Below are 25,619 nucleotides of genomic sequence, written 5' to 3' on the forward strand. Positions count from 1 at the left end.
CAAGGCTCACTAGGAGTCCTGTCTGGAGTTTAATCCTGCCCTCCTGTGAGGGACAGTAGTGGAAGTGCTATCACCTGATTACTTCAGAGGATGACTCCATCTCCACTCATATGCAGTTGCCGCAGCAAGTGCATGGGTACAAATTGCACCCCCCTGCACCTTCTGGAGGTATCAAGCCCTTTCATTTCTGCTGGTTCTTTCCACCCTCCTTAAACTTTGTTTAAATAACATTAGGCAGCAGCTGATCTTCTCTCATATCTCCTGCTTTTTACAGGTTCTTATAACCTTCTGTGTTAGTATTCCAGTTGTGTCCTTTGTTCCATAATGTCTACCTAAGAGCAGCTCATTCCTACTTCCCTTTCTTGTGAATTTTTTTATATCTACTTTTGTTTAAAGATGTGGACATTTTACTGATCTTTCCTTCCTTACCACCCTCACAACTACATCAGATTTATTTTTAGTATTCTCTTATCTTTTCCTTGCACTCACTAGTGGTTTAATTGCTTTTTGCTCATTGTTTCTTTTTATGGCTTCCTGTGAAAGACTCTTTAATAATTAATTTAACAAAAAAAAAAAAGTTTGAAAACAAGAAACTTTTTTATTAGGTATAATAAAACCAACGTTTCTGTATAAAATTTCAAACTTGTAAATATGCTTCTCCATCTTTCTTTGTCCCGTTTTATTTTTTTTAATGGTAGAATTTGTTTTTTTAAGTACTTCTGTACCCCTTCCAACCCAGGCTCTTCAGTTGTTTTAGCCATTCAGGAAAAATCAAATCAAACAAGAGTATACCTAAGGACAAGGATCTGGAGAAAAAAATCTTACTCCTCTGACTCTCTGCGACTGCCAGTGACAATGCACCCTGCTCCTACAGCAGGTCGGCAAGGGTAATGGGACTGTTGGGAGCCACATCAGATCCAGACCAGGAGCCACCTTGCCCCGTTCCATTGTATAGACCATAACATTGGACAGATAGGTGCTAGAGATCATCATCCATGGCTCCCTGTCTAGTTGCACTCTTCACCCCATGTCAGCCCATCTTCCCTGTCCCTCACCAGGGCCCTTCTCAAGAGAATCCATTATAGGCAGAATGGCTTTGTCTAGGAGCTGCAGAACAAGTACAAATGGAATTCAGGGGAAGAGACTTCTATTTCCAGTATTTCCTGAAAAAGAAAGGGGGCCTTTCTCCTATCCTAGACCTGTGAAGACTCAACAGTCATCTCAGGTTCAAGATGTTAATGTTTGCCTACGTCGTTCCATTTCTTCAAGCTCAAGACTTGATTGATGGCTCTTGACTTGCAGGATGCTTCTTTCCATATAGCAATCTGTCTGGCTCACAGGAAGAACCTAAGATTCACAGTGGGACCCAAACATTACCAATACAGCGTATTTGCCTTTGGAGTCTCCATGGCACTAAGAATGTTCACCAAATGGCATCTGTGTATTTAAGGAAGAAAGGGAATTCACATCTACTCATACTTGGATAACTGGCTGATAGAGGCTCTTACACCATTGCAGGTGATAGAGTTCATAGGAGCCATGATTAACTCTTGATCAGTGAGAGCTTACCTACCACGGGTCTCTCCAGTCAGCTGCAAAGGACCTAAAATCGAATCTGTCAACAATGGTTCATACATGTCTGGGGCTACTAGGCCATATGTCGGCACTTATGTATGTGTTGCTGCCTGCCAGATGTCACCCTTACAACTTTGGCTGAGGTGATGTACTTCCCCTCTAGATAGCACATGAACAAGAGAGTCATGGTCCTGCCCTGGTCCTATGAGAACTCGCTTGGTGGCTGGACCTGGAGAATATATGAAAGGAGGCCCTTCTTGGCCTGCTCCCCCACAATGATGCTCATCATGCATCTTGGGCACCTGAACCACCTGCAGAGGCAAGTTATCTGGTCCCAGGACTATTTAATGCTACATATGAACATCCCGGAGCTCTTGGCCATCTTGCTGCCCTGCATGGTGTTCCTGCCGGTTCTTTAGAACTCCATGATACAGCTATTGATGACCACATGTTCAAAGTGCACTGGATAAACGAGCAAGAAAGTGCTTGGTTAGCTCCTCTCTGCCAGGATGCTGTCACGCTGTGGACCAGGTGTAACCCCATTGATTCTGCACCTTCCAAAAATGAGCAACAATTTGGCAAAAGTAAACAGTCAGCACTTATTGTGAAAAAGTGAATTAGAATTTAAAAATACTTTCTTTTAATAGCTTAAATTGTTTTTAAGACAGATAGTGTTTTCTCTACTCTCTTGTCAAGTTGGATTCGCCTTTTTTAAAAATTTTGTTCAGAAATAGCCCAAACTGATCTCCCGGGTGTGTTGCTAAAGCTATTTATTTGACAAGGTTTGAGGGAAAAGTTAATGGTGTGTTCCTGGGTATATGTGAAAGTAGCTTTCCTGATGCTTTGATTTATTGGCTGGCTGAGTTAATTTGTTTCTTGTAGAAGGGTATTTAATGTTGCAAGGTGGTCATCATTAAGTTATTATAGGTTTAATTAACTGATGGAAAACATCGCTTTTTATGTGAACATTTTTTATTGTTTAACTCTAATAATAAATTAAATGCTCTGACAGTGTCCCAATCTCTTCTCAGCCCTAATTAAAAATCAATAAATAAGTCAACCATTGATCCAACTTTTTTTTTTTTTTTTTTTTTTGGAAGGATGAGTGGAAATTTTGGCCAGAAGCAAAATGTTCCCATTCTTTTAATAATGGTAGTCATTTAAAAACCAAAAAAAAAAATTAAAAGGTGGAAATCATAGGTCACTCCTCTGTAGTAGTTAAATTTTCTCTATTATATAACTTCTGGATCTTAAAGAAGAGATGAACAGCAATTGTGGGAAATGTTTCAATAAGTTGTGCAATGATTTAATCTAACTGCTATGTGAACTGTTTTTCAACAGAAAGCTATGCCTAGTGTTAAACTTTCTTGCATCGCTAACATTGCACATTTTGTGTATTCTCCCTGAAAAAGCACTTACTTACTAATTTATGTTTGCCTCTAATTTTTGTGGGTAAATTTGAACTAGCAACAAAGGAAATCGGCTCCGTATATGATCTGCTAGATTTTTTTATTCTTTACCTGAATAGCGCTGTCCCTTTCACTTTAGGAACTTTGTTTTGCCATTCTTTTCCCCTGGTATTTGAACAAAATTAATATCTGTGACAGATGGGAGCCAAACAAAATCATGATGAACGTAGACGAGAATAGTTGTGCTCAGTTGATTCACTTCTTTAATTTTATGAGTGACAGATATCTGTCAGTGCAAACATTGGTCATAGGGAAAGCAAAACAAAAAGAAGAGTTACTTTTGATAGTGTAAAAGGAAAACCTCATCAAAACCAACTTCATACAAATCTTTATGCTATAAATACATTTCGTTATTCCTTATTGAACTAGTTTTCTAATACATAATGGGGCAGATCCTCAACTGGCATAGACTGGTGTAGTTCCATGTATTTCAGTAAAGTTATGCTGATTTTTGCCAGCTGTGGATCTGGCCCAATATTTGTAAGTTTTACATTATTCAAATATGGTATTTTTAAGCATGATGGAAAACTAAATACTGGAATAATAAAACCAGCTAATCTGGCTCTTACAACAGTCTTGGCACTGGGACTTTCCAAAAAATGTACCTTGCCGCAAAAAATTTTAAAAGTGCCTTTCGTAATCCATAGACTGCCCACTTTCCTCTGTGGAATGACTCCATCTGAGCTCTCAGACTCTTAGGAATTGGATATTAACACTAGTGGATTTATTAACAAGGCTCTTTGGTAAAAGTTGAAACACCATGCATTTGTCTACTAGATTTGGGACCGAAGGGGAGAGGTGGCGTTAGCCCAGTGGGCTAAACTTTTTACTTTGGGATAGGAGTTAAAATCTTTTCATGGGTCAGAAGTAAGTGGTCTCATATGAGTCCCTAGTGGACATCTGTTCGTGTCACAAAACCCAACACAGTACTCAAATTCTCCGAGGTATTGTACTGATATATGTCTTGGTGAAATCCTTCTCTCTCTCTCTCTTCTTGAGATAGAAGTTCTGTTGGGGGAAGGCCACAGAGATTGCAGCAACTTCCTCTCTACTGGTGGAGGCAGAAGGGGCAGTGGAGTGCTGGGAAGGATAAGGAAGTGTCTGTGCTTCCCAAAAATTGGCTGGTAGGGAGCAAGACCAGAAGATGCATTGAATCAGCCTCCCACAGCAAGCTTTCTTTGGAACCTAGACCTCAGTCTAAAACTACCCTCCCACGACAAAAGACCCAGATGAAGGGAAGGCAGTGAGAACACTATCTAACCTAATTCAGTAAGTTTTCTCTTGCATCCAAGCAAGTGAAAAGTCCAATGTGGTGCTGCTATCTGGCTATGTTTTTCTAAGACATACAATTTCAAGAGTTGTGGGACATGATGTAATTTATGCAACACACAGCAAGCCAATGGGAGTTGTAGAGGCTCTGTCCCCCTGAAAATCAGGATGGTTGTTTAGGTGCCTAATTTTAGGCACCCAAGTTTGAAAATTTGGACACAAGACACTTCAGACTGGTGATCTGGTTGGGATCAGTTATCCTATGGAAGGTCACGTAAACTGAAAAAAGGACCATACAAAGGTCTGAAATGACATGATGTTAGCCCTGTTGAAGTGTATATTAGTTACCACATCTGCAACTCTTTGAATAACAGTGATTTTTTTAGATTCTTTACGGTTAACTCTGTCCTTATGAATTACTGTTCTGTGAAGGAAAAGCCCACATATATCTCCTGGGACTTAGTATTGTGTTGTGATCACTTTATCAATCTGTTGTGGGTTCTTGTCATAGTCAAGTAGCCAACTGACAGTGCTGCCATGAGATATTACTATAGCAGACTTTGAGGCCAAGGTTTCAAAACTGAGTGCTTAAAGCTACTGAGGAGATGAGAGTGCTGAGCTCTTTTGAAAATCGTATCACTTATTTAGGGATTAAGGTAAGGATTTAATAGCCTAACTCTAGGCAACTATTTTTGAAAAACTTGCACTGAGAATTTTGTGAACTTTTTTTTATAGTTACTCATATTTGTCATTAAAAACAGCTAGTTTATAACATAAAATCACAGTTTATGGTGTGGGTGAAAGCTATGAGCAGGAAAATGTACAGAATGAAAGGACTATGAGACGTATAGATGAATACGATACGTTGGGGAACTCAACCCAGCTTTTATAAGGGAAATCATGCCTCACCAATCTTAGAATTCTTTCAGGGTGTCAACAAGAATGTGAACAAGGGTGATCTAGTTGATATAGTGTACTTGGGCTTTCAGAAGGCTTTTGACAAGGTCCCACACCAGAGGCTCTTAAGCAAAGGAAGCAGTCATGGGATAAAAGAGAAGGTCCTCTCATGGATCAGCAAATGGTTAAAAGATAGGAAACAAAGTGTAGGAATAAATGGTCAGTTTTCACAGTGAAGAGAGATCTCGAGACATATGCTGTTAAACAGATTCATATTTGATCTGGAAAAAGCAATGAACAGTCAGATGGCAAAATTTGCAGACAATACAAAATTAATCAAGATACTTAAGTCCAAAGTGACTGACTGCAAAGAGTTACAAAGGGATCTCACAAAACTGGGTGAATGGGCCACAAAATGGCAGATGAAATTCAGAGTTGATAAATGCAAAGTTATGCACATTGAAAAACATAATCCCAACTATACATGCAAAATGATGGGATCTAAATGAGCTATTAGCACTCAAGAAAGGTCTTGGAGATAATGTCTTGGAGTTATTATTATTGGAGTATGTTGTCTCTGAAAACATCTGCTCAGTGTGCAGTGGCAGATGACAAAGCTTAATAGAATGTTAGAAACCATTAGGAAAGGGATACATAAGACAGAAAATATCATAATGACACTATATAAACTGTGGTATGCCCACACCTTGAATACTGCATGCAGTTCTGGTCTCCTCATCTCAAAAAGATATATAAGACTTGGAAAAAGTACAGAAGGGCAAAAAAAAATTATTAGGGGTATGGAACAACTTCCATCTGAGGAGAGATTAAAAGGACTGGGACTGTTTAGCTTGGAAAAGAGGCAACTAAAGGGGAGTATGATAGAGGTAATCATAACTGGTGTGGAGAAAGTGAATAAGGAAGTGTTATTTACACTTTCACATTACACAAGAACTAGGGATCACCCAATGAAATTAATAGGCAGGAGGTTTAAAACAAAAGGAAGTACTTCTTCACACAGCCAACCTGTGGAACTTGTTGCCAGGGGATGCTGTGAAGCCCAAAAGCATAGCTGGATTTAAAAAAGAATTTGATAAATTCATGGAGGATAGGTCCATCAATGGCTATTAGCCAAACCTCCAACTGCCAGAAGCTGGGACTGGACAACAGGAAATGGATCACTGAACAATTATCCTGTTGTTGTGTTCATTCCCTCTGAAGCATGTGGCACCAGCCACTGTTGAAAGACAGGATGCTGGATAGATGACCCATTGGTCTGAGCCGTTATGGCCATTCTTACGTTTTAACGTACAGTCTAAATGTCCAAGCTGTACAAGTTGTACAAGCTACAACTTCTGCCTCAGCATAAGTCTTTTGTGGTTTACTGAGATGAGACTCTAGAACTGATTTTTTCTGTCATCACGGATAAAGACTTACATAAATGTTTGAGTCTTATGTTTGTATTTTTTCCTTCCATTGTTAAAGGCTCCTTTTTAAATGAAACCGGTTAACTTTCTAGAAACAGACATTTTATGATGAAACAGAAGACGGATAGTAGGCATCATAATCAGTAAATAAATTGTAACATTAATGTGTTTCATTTAAAATGCCAACTAGTGCTAGTATCTGCCATTTTATACTTACCATATATACTGTATTTTGGGAGAAATCATTCTGAAGTAACAAGTTGTATGGTTGGTTGGCTGTTAAACAGCAATTAAACTTCAGTTTCAGCAATCTCTCTTCCATATTCTGTTATATACTGAAACTGCATTGCATCTTATCTTATCTTTGAACTCAAATGTTATACTCATAAACAGTTTCAAATGCAACAAAATCTAAGAACTTTCTCTGTTCATATACATTCCCGTCAGGATGTGAAGCCCTAATTCAGCAAAGCATTTTAATCCATCCCTGCTCAACAAAGCAATTAAGCACATGCTCTCCTTTAAATTAAGAGGCTGGGACTGTTCACCAGCCCTTCTCAGCCTCCCCCTTTTTCAATTCTTAACAACATAAATGTATTAATAGATGTACAGATTTTAAGGCCAGAAATGACCATTGTGATCATCTGGTATAATATACCAGAATCATAACACAGGCCATAGAATTTACCAGGGATTCCTGCATCAACCCCATAACTTCAGTTTGAGCTAGAGCCTAATTTAAAGACTTCAAGTGAAGGAGCATCCAATGTATCCCTAGTTAAGTTGCTCCAATGGTTAATTACCTTCACTGTTTAAAAACAAACCACCTCTTATTGCTTGTCTGAGTTGGTCTAACTTCAGCTTTATTGGGTCTTGTTATGCAGTTGTCTGCTAGATTAAAGAGCCTTCTATAGTTAGAAATCTTTTCCTTACATAAATACTTTGTGGTCAAGTCACCTTGTTAGTCTTTTTGATAAACTAAATAGATTGAGCTACTTTAGACTTTCACTGTAAAGCAGGTTTTCAAGACCTCAGTTTCTTCTAGCTCTTTTCTCAACCCTGTCCAGTTTGTCAAGTTCTATTCTAAAGTCTGTGATATCAGAACTGGACACAGTGTTTCAGTAATTATGCAATTGAAGCTGTATACAATATCAGTAACATGTTTCTATTTCTACTCTGTATTTCCCTGCTTATATATGCGAGGTTTCTGTTTGCTTTCTTAGCCACCACATTTTCACTTGGGGATCGTGTTCAGATGGTTGTCCACCACAACCACTAAATCGACCTCCGCATCTGCTTTTTCTCCCTACATGCAGACACAATAAAATGCTCAGGAAAGATGTTCCCATCATATAAACAGCTCCTACATGGTTTTGTGCTGAGTTACTTATCTGGCTTGACTTTTTTTTAAGGGGATTTTTCATTTTCATTTAACTACCTTTCTTTTTTAAGTAAAGAGATTCCAAAATGTCTGTTTCAAACAGTATGGTAGTTCATTATACAAATGTTTAGAAACTTCATCAGTTTCTTCATCTCCCAGGGTCATAGAGTGTTTTAGTGATCCCTTAGTAGGCTAGTTTACAGTACTGTCTTTTTTTGTTAAAATTCAAGTAAAGAGAAAGTGCTTCCTTGTCAGTGTTCTATGGATTGTTAAAGAAAATGTTTGAGGTAATGTTAAGCATGCTGAATGGGGAAAAAAATATTAGCAGGCACATGTAGTATGGCTTGATAGCTAGTGGAAGGAATAAGAGGTAATAAGTTATTTATGTACAGTGGCTTGATAGCTAGTGGAAGGAATAAGAGGTAATAAGTTATTTGTGTACAGATGTGTACAATAAATAATGTTTGATGAAAATATGATTGTCATGATTACAGGGCTGCCCCTTTCTGGTCTCTCAGACTGCATCTCTTCAGGTCTCCGGCTTCATGTGTTTACACCTATGAGGGGTAGAATTCCATAATTCTACCAGGTTTCAGAGTAACAGCCGTGTTAGTCTGTATTCGCAAAAAGAAAAGGAGTACTTGTGGCACCTTAGAGACTAACCCATTTATTTGAGCATAAGCTTTCGTGAGCTACAGCTCACTTCATCGGATGCATACTGTGGAAACTGCAGAAGACATTACATACACAGAGACCATGAAACAATACCTCCTCCCACCCCACTCTCCTGCTGGTAGTAGCTTATCTAAAGTGATCACTCTCCTTACAATCTGTATGATAATCAAGATGGGCCATTTCCAGCACAAATCCAGGTTTTCTCACCCTCTGCCCCCCCCCCACACACAAACTCACTCTCCTGCTGGTAATAGCCCATCCAAAGTGACCACTCTCTTTACAATGTGTATGATAATCAAGTTGGGCCATTTCCAGCACAAATCCAGGTTTTCTCACCCCCCCCCCCCTTTTCCAAAAACCACACACACTCACTCTCCTGCTGGTAATAGCTCATCCAAACTGACCACTCTCCTTACGATGTGTATGATGATCAAGGTGGGCCATTTCCAGCATAAATCCAAGTTTAACCAGAACATCTGGGGGGGGGGGGGGGGGTAAGAAAAAACAAGGGGAAATAGGCTACCTTGCATAATGACTTAGCCACTCCCAGTCTCTATTTAAGCCTAAATTAATAGTATCCAATTTGCAAATGAATTCCAATTCAGCAGTTTCTCTCTGGAGTCTGGATTTGAAGGTTTTTTGTTGTAAGATAGCGACCTTCATGTCTGTAATTGCGTGACCAGAGAGATTGAAGTGTTCTCCGACTGGTTTATGAATGTTATAATTCTTGACATCTGATTTGTGTCCATTTATTCTTTTACGTAGAGACTGTCCAGTTTGACCAATGTACATGGCAGAGGGGCATTGCTGGCACATGATGGCATATATCACATTGGTGGATGTGCAGGTGAACGAGCCTCTGATAGTGTGGCTGATGTTATTAGGCCCTGTGATGGTGTCCCCTGAATAGATATGTGGGCACAGTTGGCAACGGGCTTTGTTGCAAGGATAGGTTCCTGGGTTAGTGGTTCTGTTGTGTGGTATGTGGTTGTTGGTGAGTATTCGCTTCAGGTTGGGGGGCTGTCTGTAGGCAAGGACTGGCCTGTCTCCTAAGATTTGTGAGAGTGTTGGGTCATCCTTCAGGATAGGTTGTAGATCCTTAATAATGCGTTGGAGGGGTTTGAGTTGGGGGCTGAAGGTGACGGCTAGTGGCGTTCTGTTATTTTCTTTGTTAGGCCTGTCCTGTAGTAGGTGACTTCTGGGAACTCTTCTGGCTCTATCAATCTGTTTCTTCACTTCCGCAGGTGAGTATTGTAGTTGTAAGAATGCTTGATAGAGATCTTGTAGGTGTTTGTCTCTGTCTGAGGCGTTGGAGCAAATGCGGTTGTATCGCAGAGCTTGGCTGTAGACGATGGATCGTGTAGTGTGGTCAGGGTGAAAGCTGGAGGCATGTAGGTAGGAATAGCGGTCAGTAGGTTTCTGGTATAGGGTGGTGTTTATGTGACCATTGTTTATTAGCACTGTAGTGTCCAGGAAGTGGATCTCTTGTGTGGACTGGACCATGCTGAGGTTGATGGTGGGATGGAAAACAAAGCCCGTTGCCAATTGTGCCCACATATCTATTCAGGGGACACCATCACAGGGCCTAATAACATCAGCCACACTATCAGAAGCTCGTTCACCTGCACATCCACCAATGTGATATATGACATCATGTGCCAGCAATGCCCCTCTGCCATGTACATTGGTCAAACTGGACAGTCTCTACGTAAAAGAATAAATGGACACAAATCAGATGTCAAGAATTATAACATTCATAAACCAGTCGGAGAACACTTCAATCTCTCTGGTCACGCAATTACAGACATGAAGGTCGCTATCTTACAACAAAAAAACTTCAAATCCAGACTCCAGCGAGAAACTGCTGAATTGGAATTCATTTGCAAATTGGATACTATTAATTTAGGCTTAATTAGAGACTGGGAGTGGCTAAGTCATTATGCAAGGTAGCCTATTTCCCCTTGTTTTTTCCTACCCCCCCCCCCCCCCCCGACGTTCTGGTTAAACTTGGATTTATGCTGGAAATGGCCCACCTTGATTATCATACACATTGTAAGGAGAGTGGTCAGTTTGGATGAGCTATTACCAGCAGGAGAGTGAGTTTGTGTGTGGTGTGTTTTTTTTTTTTTTTTTTGGGGAGGGGGGGGTGAGAGAACCTGGATTTGTGCTGGAAATGGCCCAACTTGATTATCATACACATTGTAAGGAGAGTGGTCACTTTGGATGGGCTGTTACCAGCAGGAGAGTGAGTTTGTGTGTGGGGGGGTGGAGGGTGAGAAAACCTGGATTTGTGCTGGAAATAACTTGATTATCATAGAGATTGTAAGGAGAGTGATCACTTTAGATAAGCTATTACCAGCAGGAGAGGGGGGTGGGAGGAGGTATTGTTTCATGGTCTCTGTGTATATAATGTCTTCTGCAGTTTCCACAGTATGCATCCGATGAAGTGAGCTGTAGCTCACGAAAGCTTATGCTCAAATAAATTGGTTAGTCTCTAAGGTGCCACAAGTACTCCTTTTCTTCTTGATAATTCTACCAGTTTTAGTTTGGGCCTGGGGCTATAGTACCCTGTGTAACAACCATGTTTTACCCAGCAGATGGACTGAGTTCTGGCACCTGTGGTTTTTCTCTGTGGGAGTCTGTGTCCAATGGTATACAGTGACCGGACAGCCTTCTTAAAATCAAAAAATCATTTAACAATATGAACTGAAGCATTTAGAGAGAGAGGATTTTAAAACAATCTACATGCATGTAAAAAGAAAAGGAGTACTTGTGGTACCTTAGAGACTAACCAATTTATTTGAGCATAAGCTTTCGTGAGCTACAGCTCACTTCATCGGATGCATTCAGTGGAAAATACAGTGAGGAGATTTAAAAAAACACACAGAACATGAAAAAATGGGTGTTATACACTACAGTACCCACCTGCTGAAGTGAAGAAACAAATTGACAGAGCCAGAAGAGTACCCAGAAGTCACCTACTACAGGACAGGCCCAACAAAGAAAATAACAGAACGCCACTAGCCATCACCTTCAGCCTCCAACTAAAATCTCTCCAACACATCATCAAGGATCTACAACCTATCCTGAAGGATGACCCATCACTCTCACAAATCTTGGGAGACAGGCCAGTCCTTGCCTACAGACTGCCCCCCAACCTGAATACTTACCAGCAACCACACAACAGAACCACTAACCCAGGAACCTATCCTTGCAACAAAGCCCATTGCCAACTGTGTCCACATATCTATTCAGGGGACACCATCATAGGGCCTAATCACATCAGCCATGCTATCAGAGGCTCGTTCACCTGCACATCTACCAATGTGACATATGCTATCATGTGTCAGCAATGCCCCTGTACCATGTACATTGGCCAAACTGGACAGTCTCTATGTAAAAGAATAAATGGACACAAATCAGACGTCAAGAATTATGACATTCAAAAACCAGTTGGAGAACACTTCAATCTCTCTGGTCACTCGATTACAGACCTAAAAGTCGCAATATTACAACAAAAAGTCTTCAAAAACAGACTCCAACGAGAGACTGAATTGGAATTAATTTGCAAACTGGCTACAATTAACTTAGGCTTGAATAGAGACTGGGAGTGGATGGGTCATTACACAAAGTAAAACGATTTCCCCATGTTTATCCCACCCCCCCAACTGTTCCTCAGATGTTCTTGTCAACTGCTGGAAATGATCCACCTTGATTATCACTACAAAAGGTTTTCTCCCTCCTCCCCCCTGCCCCGCGCTCTCCTGCTGGTATTAGCTCATCTTAAGTGATCACTCTCCTTACAGTGTGTATGATAACACCCATTTTTTCATGTTCTGTGTGTATATAAATCTCCTCACTGTATTTTCCACTGAATGCATCCGATGAAGTGAGCTGTAGCTCACGAAAGCTTATGCTCAGATAAATTGGTTGGTCTCTAAGGTGCCACAAGTACTCCTTTTCTTTTTGCGAATACAGACTAACATGGCTGCTACTCTGAAATCTACATGCATGTGTATCTTATGTAAGGGTTTACCAATCCCTGATAGTAATCTAGATAGGCCTGACTTCTACAGATACCACAGTGGGTAGGTGTATCTCAGCCTGGTTCCCCTGAACAATGGCTCCTCTCTCTTGAGAGTGTGTTCCTTTTGATCTTCTCTATTTGTGAACCTTTTTCAGTCCTGGCACTGTCTCTTAACAGCTCTCAAGTGTTTGCTGATAAGTGGCTTATCTTGATCTATTGTTTCTGTTCTTGCTTGTTTTTCCCCAAGACCCTTTATTAAACAAAGCCAGTATGTTCCTGCAGTAAACATCCCAATAACCAGGTCGACATACTGTATTCATTAATTATTACAGAGCATCTCCAAATCTGTCACTGATCATATGCGAGTAAATTGCTTTTTATAACAAAAAGCACAATTAAGTATTTGCCAGACTGATTCTGCAAAGCATTTAGGCATAATTCATTATTTCAAATGTACTCAGTCAGATCCCTTGCCTTCTTTTCTTTAAGGTGAAAATCTTCAATCAGGAAACAGCAGGTTAATGTTTGCTAACAAATGTTAGTGTTTCAAACTGTACTTCCTCCCCAATACATTTTTTGCTGTAGAAGCCTTAATTAGAGTCGAAAGGCATTACAAGAAGTTCATGCTAATTACAAAGAATGAGTATTTGGATCTGTCTTGCAGATGAGGTGGTGCAGAGACAACCAGCGACTGGGCTTCAGTTGGGAATCTTGAGACTTTAGTGACTTCATACAGAATGAAAGCAAGCAAGCTCATGATTCCACTCCCAGTTGGTAAATTCCTGAACAGTTAGGCTATCTCAGTAGTTGTGGCCAAGATTGTTCCCTGCAGTGATGACTTTTTATGTGATTTGTAATTTTCTCTTGAAATACAAACAATAGAAATACTACACTGTGGCTTTTCTTTCTTCGTACATTTTAATAAATGTTGGAATTACGGAAGATCTTGAATAAGTTTTCAAAACATAATGTAATAGCTGTAGAGTTAAGGAATTCCAAAAGTCAATAAATAAGGAGTAATGGAACAAATCTCCTGATTTAAAATTTGCAACCCTGATTTGGAGATGTTGAAAATCTTGGTTAGCTTGACTAAAGCGCAAGAATATGCAACATTTGTCTTAAGTGAGGAAAGAGGGAAATTAATCCCTATTTTTTTTTAAACCTACTATAGCTTGAGAATCCTGAGTGTGTTGCACTTTCAGGGATTTGGGGTGAAATCCTGGCTCCATTAAAGTCAATGGCAAAACTCCCATTGATTTTAATGGGGTCAGGATTCACCTTTTATGTGTAGAATAACAGAGCAGTTGAAATGGACATCAGTTTTCTGTGCATTTATTATAATTTGTGCTATGCTGGAAGCAAGTCCACATGTACTTTGGCCATCTTTATCAGAGCACCAGGAAATGTGAATTTGCAAGTGAACAGGGGTGAACAGGGGTTCCATCAGTAGCCTTATGGAATAACGTCAGCACAATATTCTCAACTCTTTCTCTTGCCCTTTGGCACACAGGTAATTTGGGCACACAAATGGCATGCACTTTAAGGTCTCACATCTGCAAGCTGTATTTTTGACAGGAAAAAAGCTGAAATAAATAGGGTAAGATAAAAATGGAACAAAAGGAAATGTGAAATCAGTTAAGGAAACTCAGCTGGGTTTTAACAATTTTGCAAAATGTGTATTAGTAATATTTCATATCTTAGCTTCATATCTTAGTAATATTTCATATCTTAGCTTCATGTTTTTCATGCCAAAACACTTTATAGACATTACATATTGTATTTTGGCATTGCCTCCCTTACCACTAAGATGCAGCTGCTTGGGTAGAATATGCAACTGTTTAACAGCATATCACAATGATGCAAGTTTGCAGCAATAATAAATATATAGCTGATGCAAGGGATTTTTAACTGAACGCATAAAATCCAATTTACACTTTGTTGCTTTTGGTCTCTAAGTAACAAGTGATATTGCTCATATGCAATATTATTTTAGTGGGGAATAATGGGAATAAAGCCTACTGGGATCACTCCTTTTTTGCTGTCCTGTCTGTTTGGAGCTCTCTCCAACCAACTTACTGCACCTCAGCTTAAAACCTTTCTATTTTCATTATATTATAAGTGACTGTTAAGTATTTTGTGATGCCTGCATGAAGGATGCTGTCTAAAAATTGCAGATGTGAAACTGGCCTTCCCTTTTACTCTTCCTGAGTAAGCTTCATTTTGCTGTTAAGAATGCACATCCTATTATGGATCTGTAACTGCAAGAATAGCCCTACATGAGCTTTAGTAAGACAAACATCTACAAGATTTCTATCAAGCATTCTTAAAATTATAATACCCACCGGCTGAAGTGAAAAAACAGATTGACAGAGCCAGAAGAGTACCCAGAAGTCACCTACTACAGGACAGGCCCAACAAAGAAAATAACAGAACACCACTAGCCATCACCTTCAGCCCCCAACTAAAACCTCTCCAGCGCATCAACAAAGATTTACAACCTATCCTGAAAAATGATGCTTCACTCTCACAGGTCTTGGGAGACTGACCAGTCCTCGCTTACAGACAGCCCCCCAACCTGAAGCAAATACTCTCCAGCAACCACATAACAAAAACACTAACCCAGGAACCTATCCTTGCAACAAAGCCTGATGCCAGCTCTGTCCACATATTTATTCAAGTGACACCATCCTAGGACCAAATCACATTAGCCACACCATCAGGGGCTTGTCCACCTGCACATCTACCAATGTGATATATGCCATCATGTGCCAGCAATGCCCCTCTGCCATGTACATTGGCTAAACAGGACAGTCTCTACGCAAAAGAATAAATGGACACAAATCTGACATTAGGAATCCTAACATTCAAAAACCGGGAGGAGAACACTTCAACCTCTCTGGCCACTCAGTAAAAGATCTAAGGGTGGCAATTTTGCAACAGAAAAGCTTCAAAAACAGACTCCAACGAGAAACTGCTGAGCTTGAATTAATATGCAAACTAGATACCATTAACTTGGGTTTGAATAGAGACTGGGAGTGGCTGGGTCATTATACATATTGAATCTATTTCCCCATGTTAAGTATCCTCACACCTTCTTGTCAACTGTCTAAATGGGCCATCTTGATTATCACTACAAAAGTTTTTTTCTCCTGCTGATAATAGCTCATCTTAACTAATTAGCCTCTCACAGTTTGTATGGCAACTTCCACCTTCTCTGTATGTATATATATTTCTTCTTACTATATGTTCCATTGTATGCATCCGATGAAGTGGGCTGTAGTCCACGAAAACTTATGCTCTAATAAATTTGTTAGTCTCTAAGGTGCCACAAGTACTCCTGTTCTTTTTAGAAAGAACTAGTGGCATTAACGTTTTTCTGAAAGCTCACTCTTGGATGTTTACTTAACTTTGATATTGGTTCTCATTTCAGCTTTCCTGTTGCAGCAGAATGTGGTGTATGCACCCCTTCCAACAGTACAAAGCTATAAATACAGATAGCTGCGGAGAAAAATAGGGACGCACTTTTAACATAATGAGTTGGTATCCATTGCCATCAGTTCAGTGATGGTGTGCCTGATACCCTATGCAGCATGTTGCTTGACATATGAGGCGCATGAGATGGCCTTGTGCCTTTTTGGAAGATTACCTGGCATACTTTGAAGGGCCTGAAATAGGAGGAGAAAATATCACATTTTCTCCTTCCTCATGCCTCTCACTTTGTGGCTGCATGGAGAGAGATTTCTCCCTTTCTCATTCTTAGTTCCTGGGATGGTGGGGTTACTTTCCTCTGAACCCCACCAGGAAACAAAATTCTCTATCTTCCTCTTACATTGCTCTTCCTGTGAGTGCTCCGCCTTCTGCCTCAGACAGCAGGGAGCACTCCTTTGATCAATGGCTCATTTACTCTGGCTAAGCCCAGCAAAAGTGAATAGCACAGTGATCAACTCACTTGCCCAGTAGACCCTATTATACTGAACATGTGTAAATTGTGATCTCACAAAGACCTGGGTGGGGCCCTGTGCAAAGTTGCTCGGTCTGAGGTGGTGGTGTTGTTGTTTGTTTAAATAGTGTGTTTGAAAGCACCAAAATATATAATGACAGGTTTCAGAGTAACAGCCATGTTAGTCTGTAATCGCAAAAAGAAAAGGAGTACTTGTGGCGCTAGAGACTAACCAATTTATTTGAGCATAAGCTTTCGTGAGCTACAGCTCACTTCATCGGATGCTGTAGCTCACGAAAGCTTATGCTCAAATAAATTGGTTAGTCTCTAAGGTGCCACAAGTACTCCTTTTCTTTTTCCAAAATATATAGAAGCTACTTTCATTGTCATAGTTCAAAGGTTTCACTGAAAGTTGCAATGCCATTAATGAATAACATTTCAGGAAAACTAGAGCCAAGACGCTTAAAGGATCTCCTAATTTTAGATTGTATGATTCTCGAACTTATATTTTGTAAACAAACAGTATAGGAACTCCTCTGCATGGCTTTGTTTTGGACTGTACCAAACATAAGACGAAAAGATCTAATTGTGCCTGCAGTTGTTTCATACATTTGGACTGCTGTTTCAGCTTTCTGTGTGGCCTTCCATTAGGTTGTTTGTTTAAACTGAGCCAAAAGCCACTTTTCTAAAGATGATTTATTCTCCCTCTCAAGTTGACAGAATGGGTATGTGGGGAAGCTCAATTCTACAATTTGGTGGGAGCCTTCTATCTTCAGTTAATAGGATTCAAAAGTACAAGGAGATAATGTAGAACTGGCCATAAAATCATTCTAGAACATAGTTGCAGGGGTCTCACCTTGTTATTCTAATGTCTTGCTTTCAGGGCTTTTTTTTTTTTTTCTTTTTTAATAAGCAACAACAGTATGCAGCTGACTCAGATCTGAACTTTGCAACTCTTCTTCTCTTCTCTATGATGGGCCAAACCAAAAACCTGCAACTGAACACTTCTGAACTTAAGATCAAGCCCTGGCTTCAAATGTTATAATTTGGATCTATCTCCAACTTTAATTTATTTTGCACAAATATGCAAAGTGGAGGAGAGTACACTTCTCTAATGCAGATAAGTGGAAAGAGCATTTAGTTTTATTTATCTTCTTTGCATTTAAGAACATTACGCATTAAGAATTCACTTTAAAAATGAATGTTTTTTTTCTGATTAAAAACAAAGGGGAAGTAGCTGGGTTCCCCTACTTAGACATTGGAGCTCACTTTGCTCTGTGTTAATGTAACTTAGGGCTTGCCTACACAGTGGGATAATATGCACTACGGGGGTGTGATTTCTAATGTATTGCACATTAGTCTGTGTAAACATTGCTGAAACACATTAAAGGTTCCCTAATGTGCTTTAATGTAGTGCTGTACAACATTATAGTACTCTAGGGAATCTTTGGTGCTCATCAGCAAGGTCTACAGCAGGGGTGGGCTGCTCCTGGAAGCAGCGGCATGTCCCCCCCTCCGGCTCCTATGTGTAGGGGCAGCCCAGGGGGCTCCACACCCTGCTCCCGCCCCAAGTGCCTTCCCTGCAGCTCCCAGTCTCACCCCAGAGCCTGTACCCCCAGCCCTCACCCTCTCCTCCACCCCAACCCCCAATTTTGTGAGCATTCATAGCCCGCCATACAATGTCCATACCCAGATGTGGCCCTAGAGCCAAAAAGTTTGCTCACCCCCAGTCTACAGGGACCAATTAATCAGCAACATGTTAGTGCACTTTAGAAATCACACCCTGATAGTGTATATTACACTCACACATAGACAAGCCCTGTGCATAGTGTCTGGCCATAAAAGGTGGAATGTCTTAAAAAGAAGTGAGTATGAGTGATAATTTGGGGTAATTCATTTTATGTCTGATAAAATAGTAACCAAACGGTTGTTACCCTGTACATTAGTGACATTGTATAGTTACTGCCATTTCTGAATGTTGTATGGATCTCAGGGATGAGTGATTACAGAACATCTGCAGTAGACTTTGCTTAAATTGGATTTGGATTGTCCATATGGCTAAGTAACATGAATAAAAGGTCATTTTTCCAAACCAAATGAAACCTACTTTCTGTATGAGTTGTGCTAATGCTTGCTGAACAGGGAGTTCTGATCACCCTCTCTCAAAAAAGGATATAGCAGATATAGAGGGAGTTCAGAGACTGGCATGACAATGATTTGAGTCATGGAAAAAATTTCTCCATGAAGGGAAATTTAAGCATAGGAGTGCTTATTTTACACAGGATGCAAATAGGAGGGAACATGATAGAGGTGTACAAATAATGAATGGCATGGAGAAGGTAAACTTGGTAGTTCTATTCACTTTTTCTTCTAATATAAGAACATTCAATACAAATGAAAGGCAACAAATTTACAACTGATAAAGGGAAATGTATATTTTTTTAACAGTGTATCATTTTGTTTGCTACACTCATCCCAATTTACAATTAAAGCTAAGTGGTTAGTAGGATTAAAAATGCTTAAACATTTATTTGCATAAAGAAAACATCCACAGTTCCACCAGATAGGATTTTTGTTTATAAGGGATATAAACTCACATTCTTCAGGACACAAGCCAACTACTAAATAATAAGAGTAAGGAAGAAAGTTTCCCTGTGAATGGGTTATTCCATTATTGTAGACTGCAAAGTTTCTTGCACCTTCTTCTCAAGCATCCAGAACAGGCTAATGGTAGAAACAGGATTGTGGATCACATGGGCCAAGGGTCTAATCTGCAGGGCTGAATAGAGGTTTTTGAGAGCTTAGGGCAAAATCTGAAAATGAGCCTCCCCTCCCCCTTTCCCAAAAAAACAAAAAACAAACAAACAAACAAAAAACACTGAGAGGAAGCCAGGGGGTGGGAAGGGGTTGGAGAGCGAGCCCTCCCCACACTCACCCTGCAGCTCCCAGGAGGCTGGGCCTGGCTCCTCTCACGATGGAGGGGCAGGTAGCCAGGCCAAACCTAAATGGCGCTGTGGCCCTATGCGCCAGTTGCAATGACACTCGCTCAGATTTGGCTTGACCACCCCTCCTTTGTGATGGATGAGCCACCGGCCCAGACCTGAGTGATGCTGCAACCCCATATACCAAGTCACAATGCCACTCTGTTTGGGGGCGTTCTCAAACAAGGAGCCAAGAGCAATCTGCCCCTTTTCCACCCACACCCTCTGGATGGCCTGGCTGATCTGATATGGCAATTTCTATATCCCTATTATGCTGTACATCTTCATGGGAAAAAAAACTGTTAACATGTGAGTTTTTTCCCTGTTCTCATTTAAAGGAGATGTGGGAAAGCTGTGTTCCCATTTGGGGGCATCCCTTATACAAGAATTAATTTATGTAAAAGTACTCACGTACAACCATGATGCTTGTTTTAGTAATGCATATAATTGGAAAACAGAACATTTATTTATTTGGGGAAGATTTGAATTGTGAAGGAATAATTTAGAGGTGACTCTGCTTTCTTGAATCATAGCTCCTGGAGAGCTTTTATTAACTTGTCATAAATTACATATGAAATATTGCTAATTTACTTTAGGGATGCAGAAATTCTGATGAATAATCCTAAGAATTGAAAACTCATGATCTCACCTCTAAGGGAGCCACTTTTGCTAACACCATGACATCTCTGGGAAAACTGAGTCACAGAATCATTATCAAACTGTTGTATTTGATGTTTTTTGAAAACTGGGAAACTGCTTCTGACTTTATCATCACAGGCAAATTCTGTTATCTGTGTGCTACATGTGAAAAATCATACATTTTTAATGGTTTTTCCTTCCAACATTCACATGAAATCTCCACCTAGTAAAGTAAATGTGAACCTCGTTCTCTGTCTTTTTGTAAACAGTATTTTATTGCATTAATCACTCATGTTAAGAACACAATTTCTCCATTAAACTCTTACTTAAGAGCACAGGAGACATCAGAAAATATTTATTGTTACAGTGGACTTTCCCTGCATTCCAATAATTATTTAAAATAGAAATACTGAGAGAATTCACTTTTTTTTTTTTTTTTTTTTTGGGCAGACTAGTGTATCATCTCTCACTGTATGTTATTACAAAGGGTGTATTCGAGTTAAAAGCACATCAGCCTGCCTGAAAACTTCACTTTGTTTTTTTTCCTCCCTTTTGAGAGTCAGGTAGTGAACTGAACTATCGTTATAATGATACTTTGTAGTTACAGTGAAGGATTTTGTAATTGCCAAGTTTTAATAAGAAAATGTATCAAGTTGCATTTTAATAATTTACCTCATACAGCAATGTGTATGAGTGGCCTAATTACCAGAGGAGCAGATGCCTTTTTTGCAATTTCAGCTGTAATGGAGAGGTTTTGGGTGGAAAAAATACAAAGTTTAGTTTTAGCTATGTTAATGTAAATTGGGAAAACATCCAGGAAATGATGTCAGCAACAGTCTGCGAAACAGAGAAACAGGCTGAGTTGTGGGACTGGACTGAGTGAGATACTGATTTGAGTCTCATCACATGACAATGATTGTTGAAACAAAGTATGTGTATGAGGTTATCTGGGTACATCTACAACTGTAGATTGAGAAGAGGAGCTCACCAAGAACAGAGTGCTGTGAGACACCCACTTATATTGGAAGAGGAGAAATCCAAATTCTTGGGGTAAAATCCTGGACCCATTGAAGCAAGTGGAGTTTCCCATAGACTTCAGGAGAGCCAGGATTTCACCACTGGTCTCAAAGGACTCAAATTAAATAAAGGCCCCATTTCACTTTACTGACGCAACATGTGGTTTGAAAGTTTTGAGACAAAGGAGATAGGAATGTCTTTGTGGCACTCTCTAATCTTCATATATCAGGTAGCAGTAGGTAATATTCAGTGGCTTTCTGCTCTTAATAAATGGCAGATAGGAATTCATTTGGGTTCTAGATTCTTTTTCCTTCAAGATCAGTTGGCATTAGTATTTTATTTTTAAAATACTTTAAAAAATCCTAGATTCTTATCTCTGAATAGCTAACTTCAGCGCATTTCCTGCTCATCTTCCCCCCCCCCCCCCCCCCCCCCCCCCCCGACATAATTCAGGGCAGGTAAAGAGGCATATGCTATGCTCCATTTCTAATTTTAAGGAAGCAATTTGAATATAAATTGGGGGGTGCCAGCAATCTCAGTTGTCACCTCTAGGTGATTATTTTGTCTGTATTAAGATCAGTATAATTCTGGAATTTGCATTAGCTACTGTTTTTAATTTTTTTTCAGTATAGCTTTTGGATACACTATCAAAGTGGATTTAGGGCTTGTCACAGGCAAAAAGTTTGCCTTAGCTATTCCACAGTAGCTCCCCAGGTGGACAATCTTATTCTGCATAAGAGTGCCTTTGTGCACTTTACCTTAAGGGCATTAAGTGGACCGGAGGATTAGGATAAATCGCATAAAGGCATTCTTAATGCAGAACAAAAGTGTCCACATGAGGTGCTAGTGCAGAGTGATTGGTGTGTTTTAATTCCACACCCAGCTTATTGCACAATTGCTTCCTCATGAAGACAAGCCCTTACTGTAATAGTTGCACAACAGCTTCTTAGTCCAAATGCAAGCCCTGATGCTGGACACCACAGATTTTTCTCAGATGAACAAACCAGAACTTACGAGCTATTGATGTCTGTAAATAGAGCAGTGTAACAGTGCACTGCATTTCAAATGACTGAGTTACCAAAGACTAGAAGGGGGCTTTCCGTGGCCTCTTTCACCATCAAAGTTCAGATTTGGATTGAGGTTTCTGATGCACCTTACACAATATAAGATCTTCAGGGTCCAATCTAAACTGCCTCCCACCTTCATTTGGTCCACCCAACTCCCATGAAAACAACACTCATCCCACCTCAGCTATATAGAAGTAGAAAAGCTACAAGAGTAGACAGCCATCTGACAAGGAAGGAGCACAAATAGGCAGGGGAGGTATGGCATATCTGTGGTGCAGTACCAGACTGCGGCGGGAGATGGAAAGAACAGATAGATTGAGCAGTGAGGGCGCTGAGAGAATGTGCAGTCCATTGACAGCTCTATTTCTGGATCCGTAAGGTGTTTGGCAGTGAGCAGGGCTCCTGAATATGTAAGAACTTCTGCAGCAACATGGATCACCTAAGGCTGCTACTCTCAGCATTAACCAATGAGGATGAGATGCCATGTACTTGTATGTTGGATATTATGACTTGTTTTGTTTTACTCACTTAAAGCTAAGCAAAGATTAAGAATACTGTGCAATATCAGTTCTGCAGAACTATTTCAAAATCTTGGAACTGTGATATGTTTCTATAGATCTGACGTGTTCCAGTGGGTGAGTTATTCCCAGTTGCACTTCTGTTTTGCTCTTTGTTGAGATGTAAGCTGGAACAGCAACAGTAGGCTGCAGTTTAGCTAGGAAGCTGTTTCAGTGAAATAGTATGAGATCGGGTTCATTCACTGCACGAGTGTCCAATATGATCCTGACATGAAAGAGCTTGTATCCTCTCTCCTTCCCAGTGGTACCCAATGTCATTCTGCGTGTTTGAGTCCCAGTACTAAATACAGGGCAGCACTCTAACATTGCAGTTACTAAAAACTACCTAAACAAGTGTGAGCATTTTACTGGATAACTCCCAAAAGCTAGTAGTTTCAACGGGTGGGTTGTGGGTGGCTGAGTATGTTTGGAGTTGCTGGGACCTTGCTTACAAAGTTTTTGACAAATAGCTGCAAGTAGGATGGGACAAAACAGATACTGTAAGTACAGCAGTGCAGCAGGAGATTAATCACTCCATTGAGTCTAAGCTGGGAAGTTTCCAGGAGGCTGTATTTGACAGGCCCTTGTTAGAACTTTCACATGTTGATTTAGATCTTTGCAAAACATTGGATTGTTCTCTGAAGCTGCGGGGGTAGAGTCAAGCTTTTTTTTTTTCCTCTCTGCTAACATTTTCATCTTCTTTCTCTCCTCTAGGTGTGTGATGTAAAAGCAGTGGGCAGTCCTTGGGCCCTCCCCCACACTATTGTAACGTCATGTGCCAGTATGAATATTAACACAGAAACACATACTTCAGTACTCAGCAACCAAAGGAGAAGCTAAACACTAAGAACAAATGACTGGACTGCTTGCAAAACTTTGGGCAGCTAACTGCTTCTCCTTCCCTGCTATTGTGAAACAGCTGGAAGAGCAGAACTGAAACAGCATTTTTTGTGGATATATTTTTTTTTAATTTAATTTTTTCCCCTTTGTTTTGGGTTTCAGACTCTCAAACTGCACTGACCATAAGCACTGGACAGCAATATGTGTCATGTCATTGTAACTTGTCGCTCAATGCTGTGGACACTCCTGAGTATTGTCGTGGCTTTTGCAGAGCTCATAGCTTTCATGAGTGCAGATTGGCTAATTGGCAAAGCCAAGCCTGTGAGCTCCGAAGATATGGACAACAGGACAGGAGGCTCACAGGACCCTTACCATCCAACTTTGGGCATCTATGGGCGTTGCACCAGAATCTCCCACATGCAGGTTTCCAGACGAGACACACTTTGTGGGCCTTATGCAGAGAACTTTAATGAGATTGCCAGTGGGTTCTGGCAGGCTACCGCTATTTTCCTAGCTGTGGGGATCATGATTCTCTGTGCTGTGGCATTTGTGTCTGTCTTTACTATGTGTGTGCAGAGTATAATGAAAAAAAGTATTTTTAATGTCTGTGGGCTGCTACAAGGGATTGCAGGTAAGTGTGATGTGACAGCAACTGAAAACTTCCCCAACGATTTTATATATATCTCTTCCATATGCCAGTGTTTAGGAATTTGTCTTGTTTGAATAGCTAATCATCATGTAATACATTGACACTGGCAGGAGGATTAAGGATTGCTTTGTGCCAAGACCAAAGTTTCCTATGTTGCTGTGCAAGTCTTTCTTCCGTTTGAAAAGTGTGTTTCAGTAACAAGGAAGCTCTCCTTAGCTTTGCTTTGTGTTGTTAGCAAACGCTGGCACCAACAATAGTGTGTCTGCCTGCCTCTCGCTACTTTAATGATTTTTCCATTAGTTCTGAATGCAGTTCTCTGTGCCTGTGTCTCTCACACTTCGGGGTCGTGGTGAGAGTAAATCCCAATCATAGGGCTATATTTGCATGCACGGTTCCCATTCCATGCACTTATCCAAGAACACAGTTTGACCCACGGTCCTTGCTAAATAAGACCCTTTCTCACTCATCAGGGAGTTCAGTTGCTTTTGAAGAGGTAATTTTACCTTTTCACTGCCTAAATGACAGTCATTTGAACTGAACAAATGAATTGGCTTCTGGTGACTTGTCATTTCTAAGTGTCCTGAGAAATTTGGTCAGATATTGTTCCGTTTTATTGCATATTTCCTGGAGCTTAACAAAAATTCTGTGCAGTGAGATCAAAAAATGAATGCTAAGTTCCTCCCTTTCCAGTGGATGTTAGCTAGTAGTTCTGGGAGCTTTCATTAATAAGCAGTGTAAAAAACCACTATCATGTGAAAGTTTTTGTATTATACACTCTGCTCTGATCATTTCAGGACAGAGGATATTCTTCAGCTATAACTATAAAGACCTTCATGGATCTACTTGGGAGTCACCAGGGTGGCAGCAGGAAATAGGATATGTACAGACATCTTTTCTTCACCCTCTGGGCTGTGCTCTGAACCAGATATGTTCAAACCATAGAAAAAGGTTTTGTTCAAAAGCAGGTTGGCATTTCAAATAGAGTTTCATTTTAGGCAGCCCAGTTTGCCTGAAGGTAGTAAATGCCTCTGTAGCCAAACAGTGTCCTGTTGGCTGTATGGTAAGAGGAGACGCAAGAATGCAAGCTTAATCGTTTCTAAAACTCATTATATTTTGTGTTCAGTTGCGGGCTACTTTATGCCTAGTAGCAGGGTGGGTACATGGGAGTGTGTAAAGAGCCTTCCCCTGGCTGCATGCAAAGGAGCTCCA

General features: G+C 40.3%; 1 protein-coding gene across 5 annotated transcripts in view; it reads left to right on the forward strand.

The window, feature by feature from the left end:
- The window catches only part of LHFPL2 (LHFPL tetraspan subfamily member 2), a 202,406-nt gene that overhangs the window by 141,757 nt on the left and 35,030 nt on the right, over positions 1–25,619 (forward strand). For all 5 annotated transcript variants that reach the window (XM_043547046.1, XM_007066691.4, XM_043547049.1 and 2 more), the window contains one exon: positions 23,636–24,392. In XM_043547046.1, coding sequence (XP_043402981.1) covers positions 23,963–24,392 — 430 coding nt within the window. In that variant the 5' untranslated portion in view covers positions 23,636–23,962. The remainder of the gene's footprint in view (positions 1–23,635; positions 24,393–25,619) is intronic.

The sequence above is a fragment of the Chelonia mydas genome, chromosome 5, assembly GCF_015237465.2.
Source record: "Chelonia mydas isolate rCheMyd1 chromosome 5, rCheMyd1.pri.v2, whole genome shotgun sequence".
In the NCBI taxonomy this organism is placed as follows: domain Eukaryota; kingdom Metazoa; phylum Chordata; order Testudines; family Cheloniidae; genus Chelonia; species Chelonia mydas.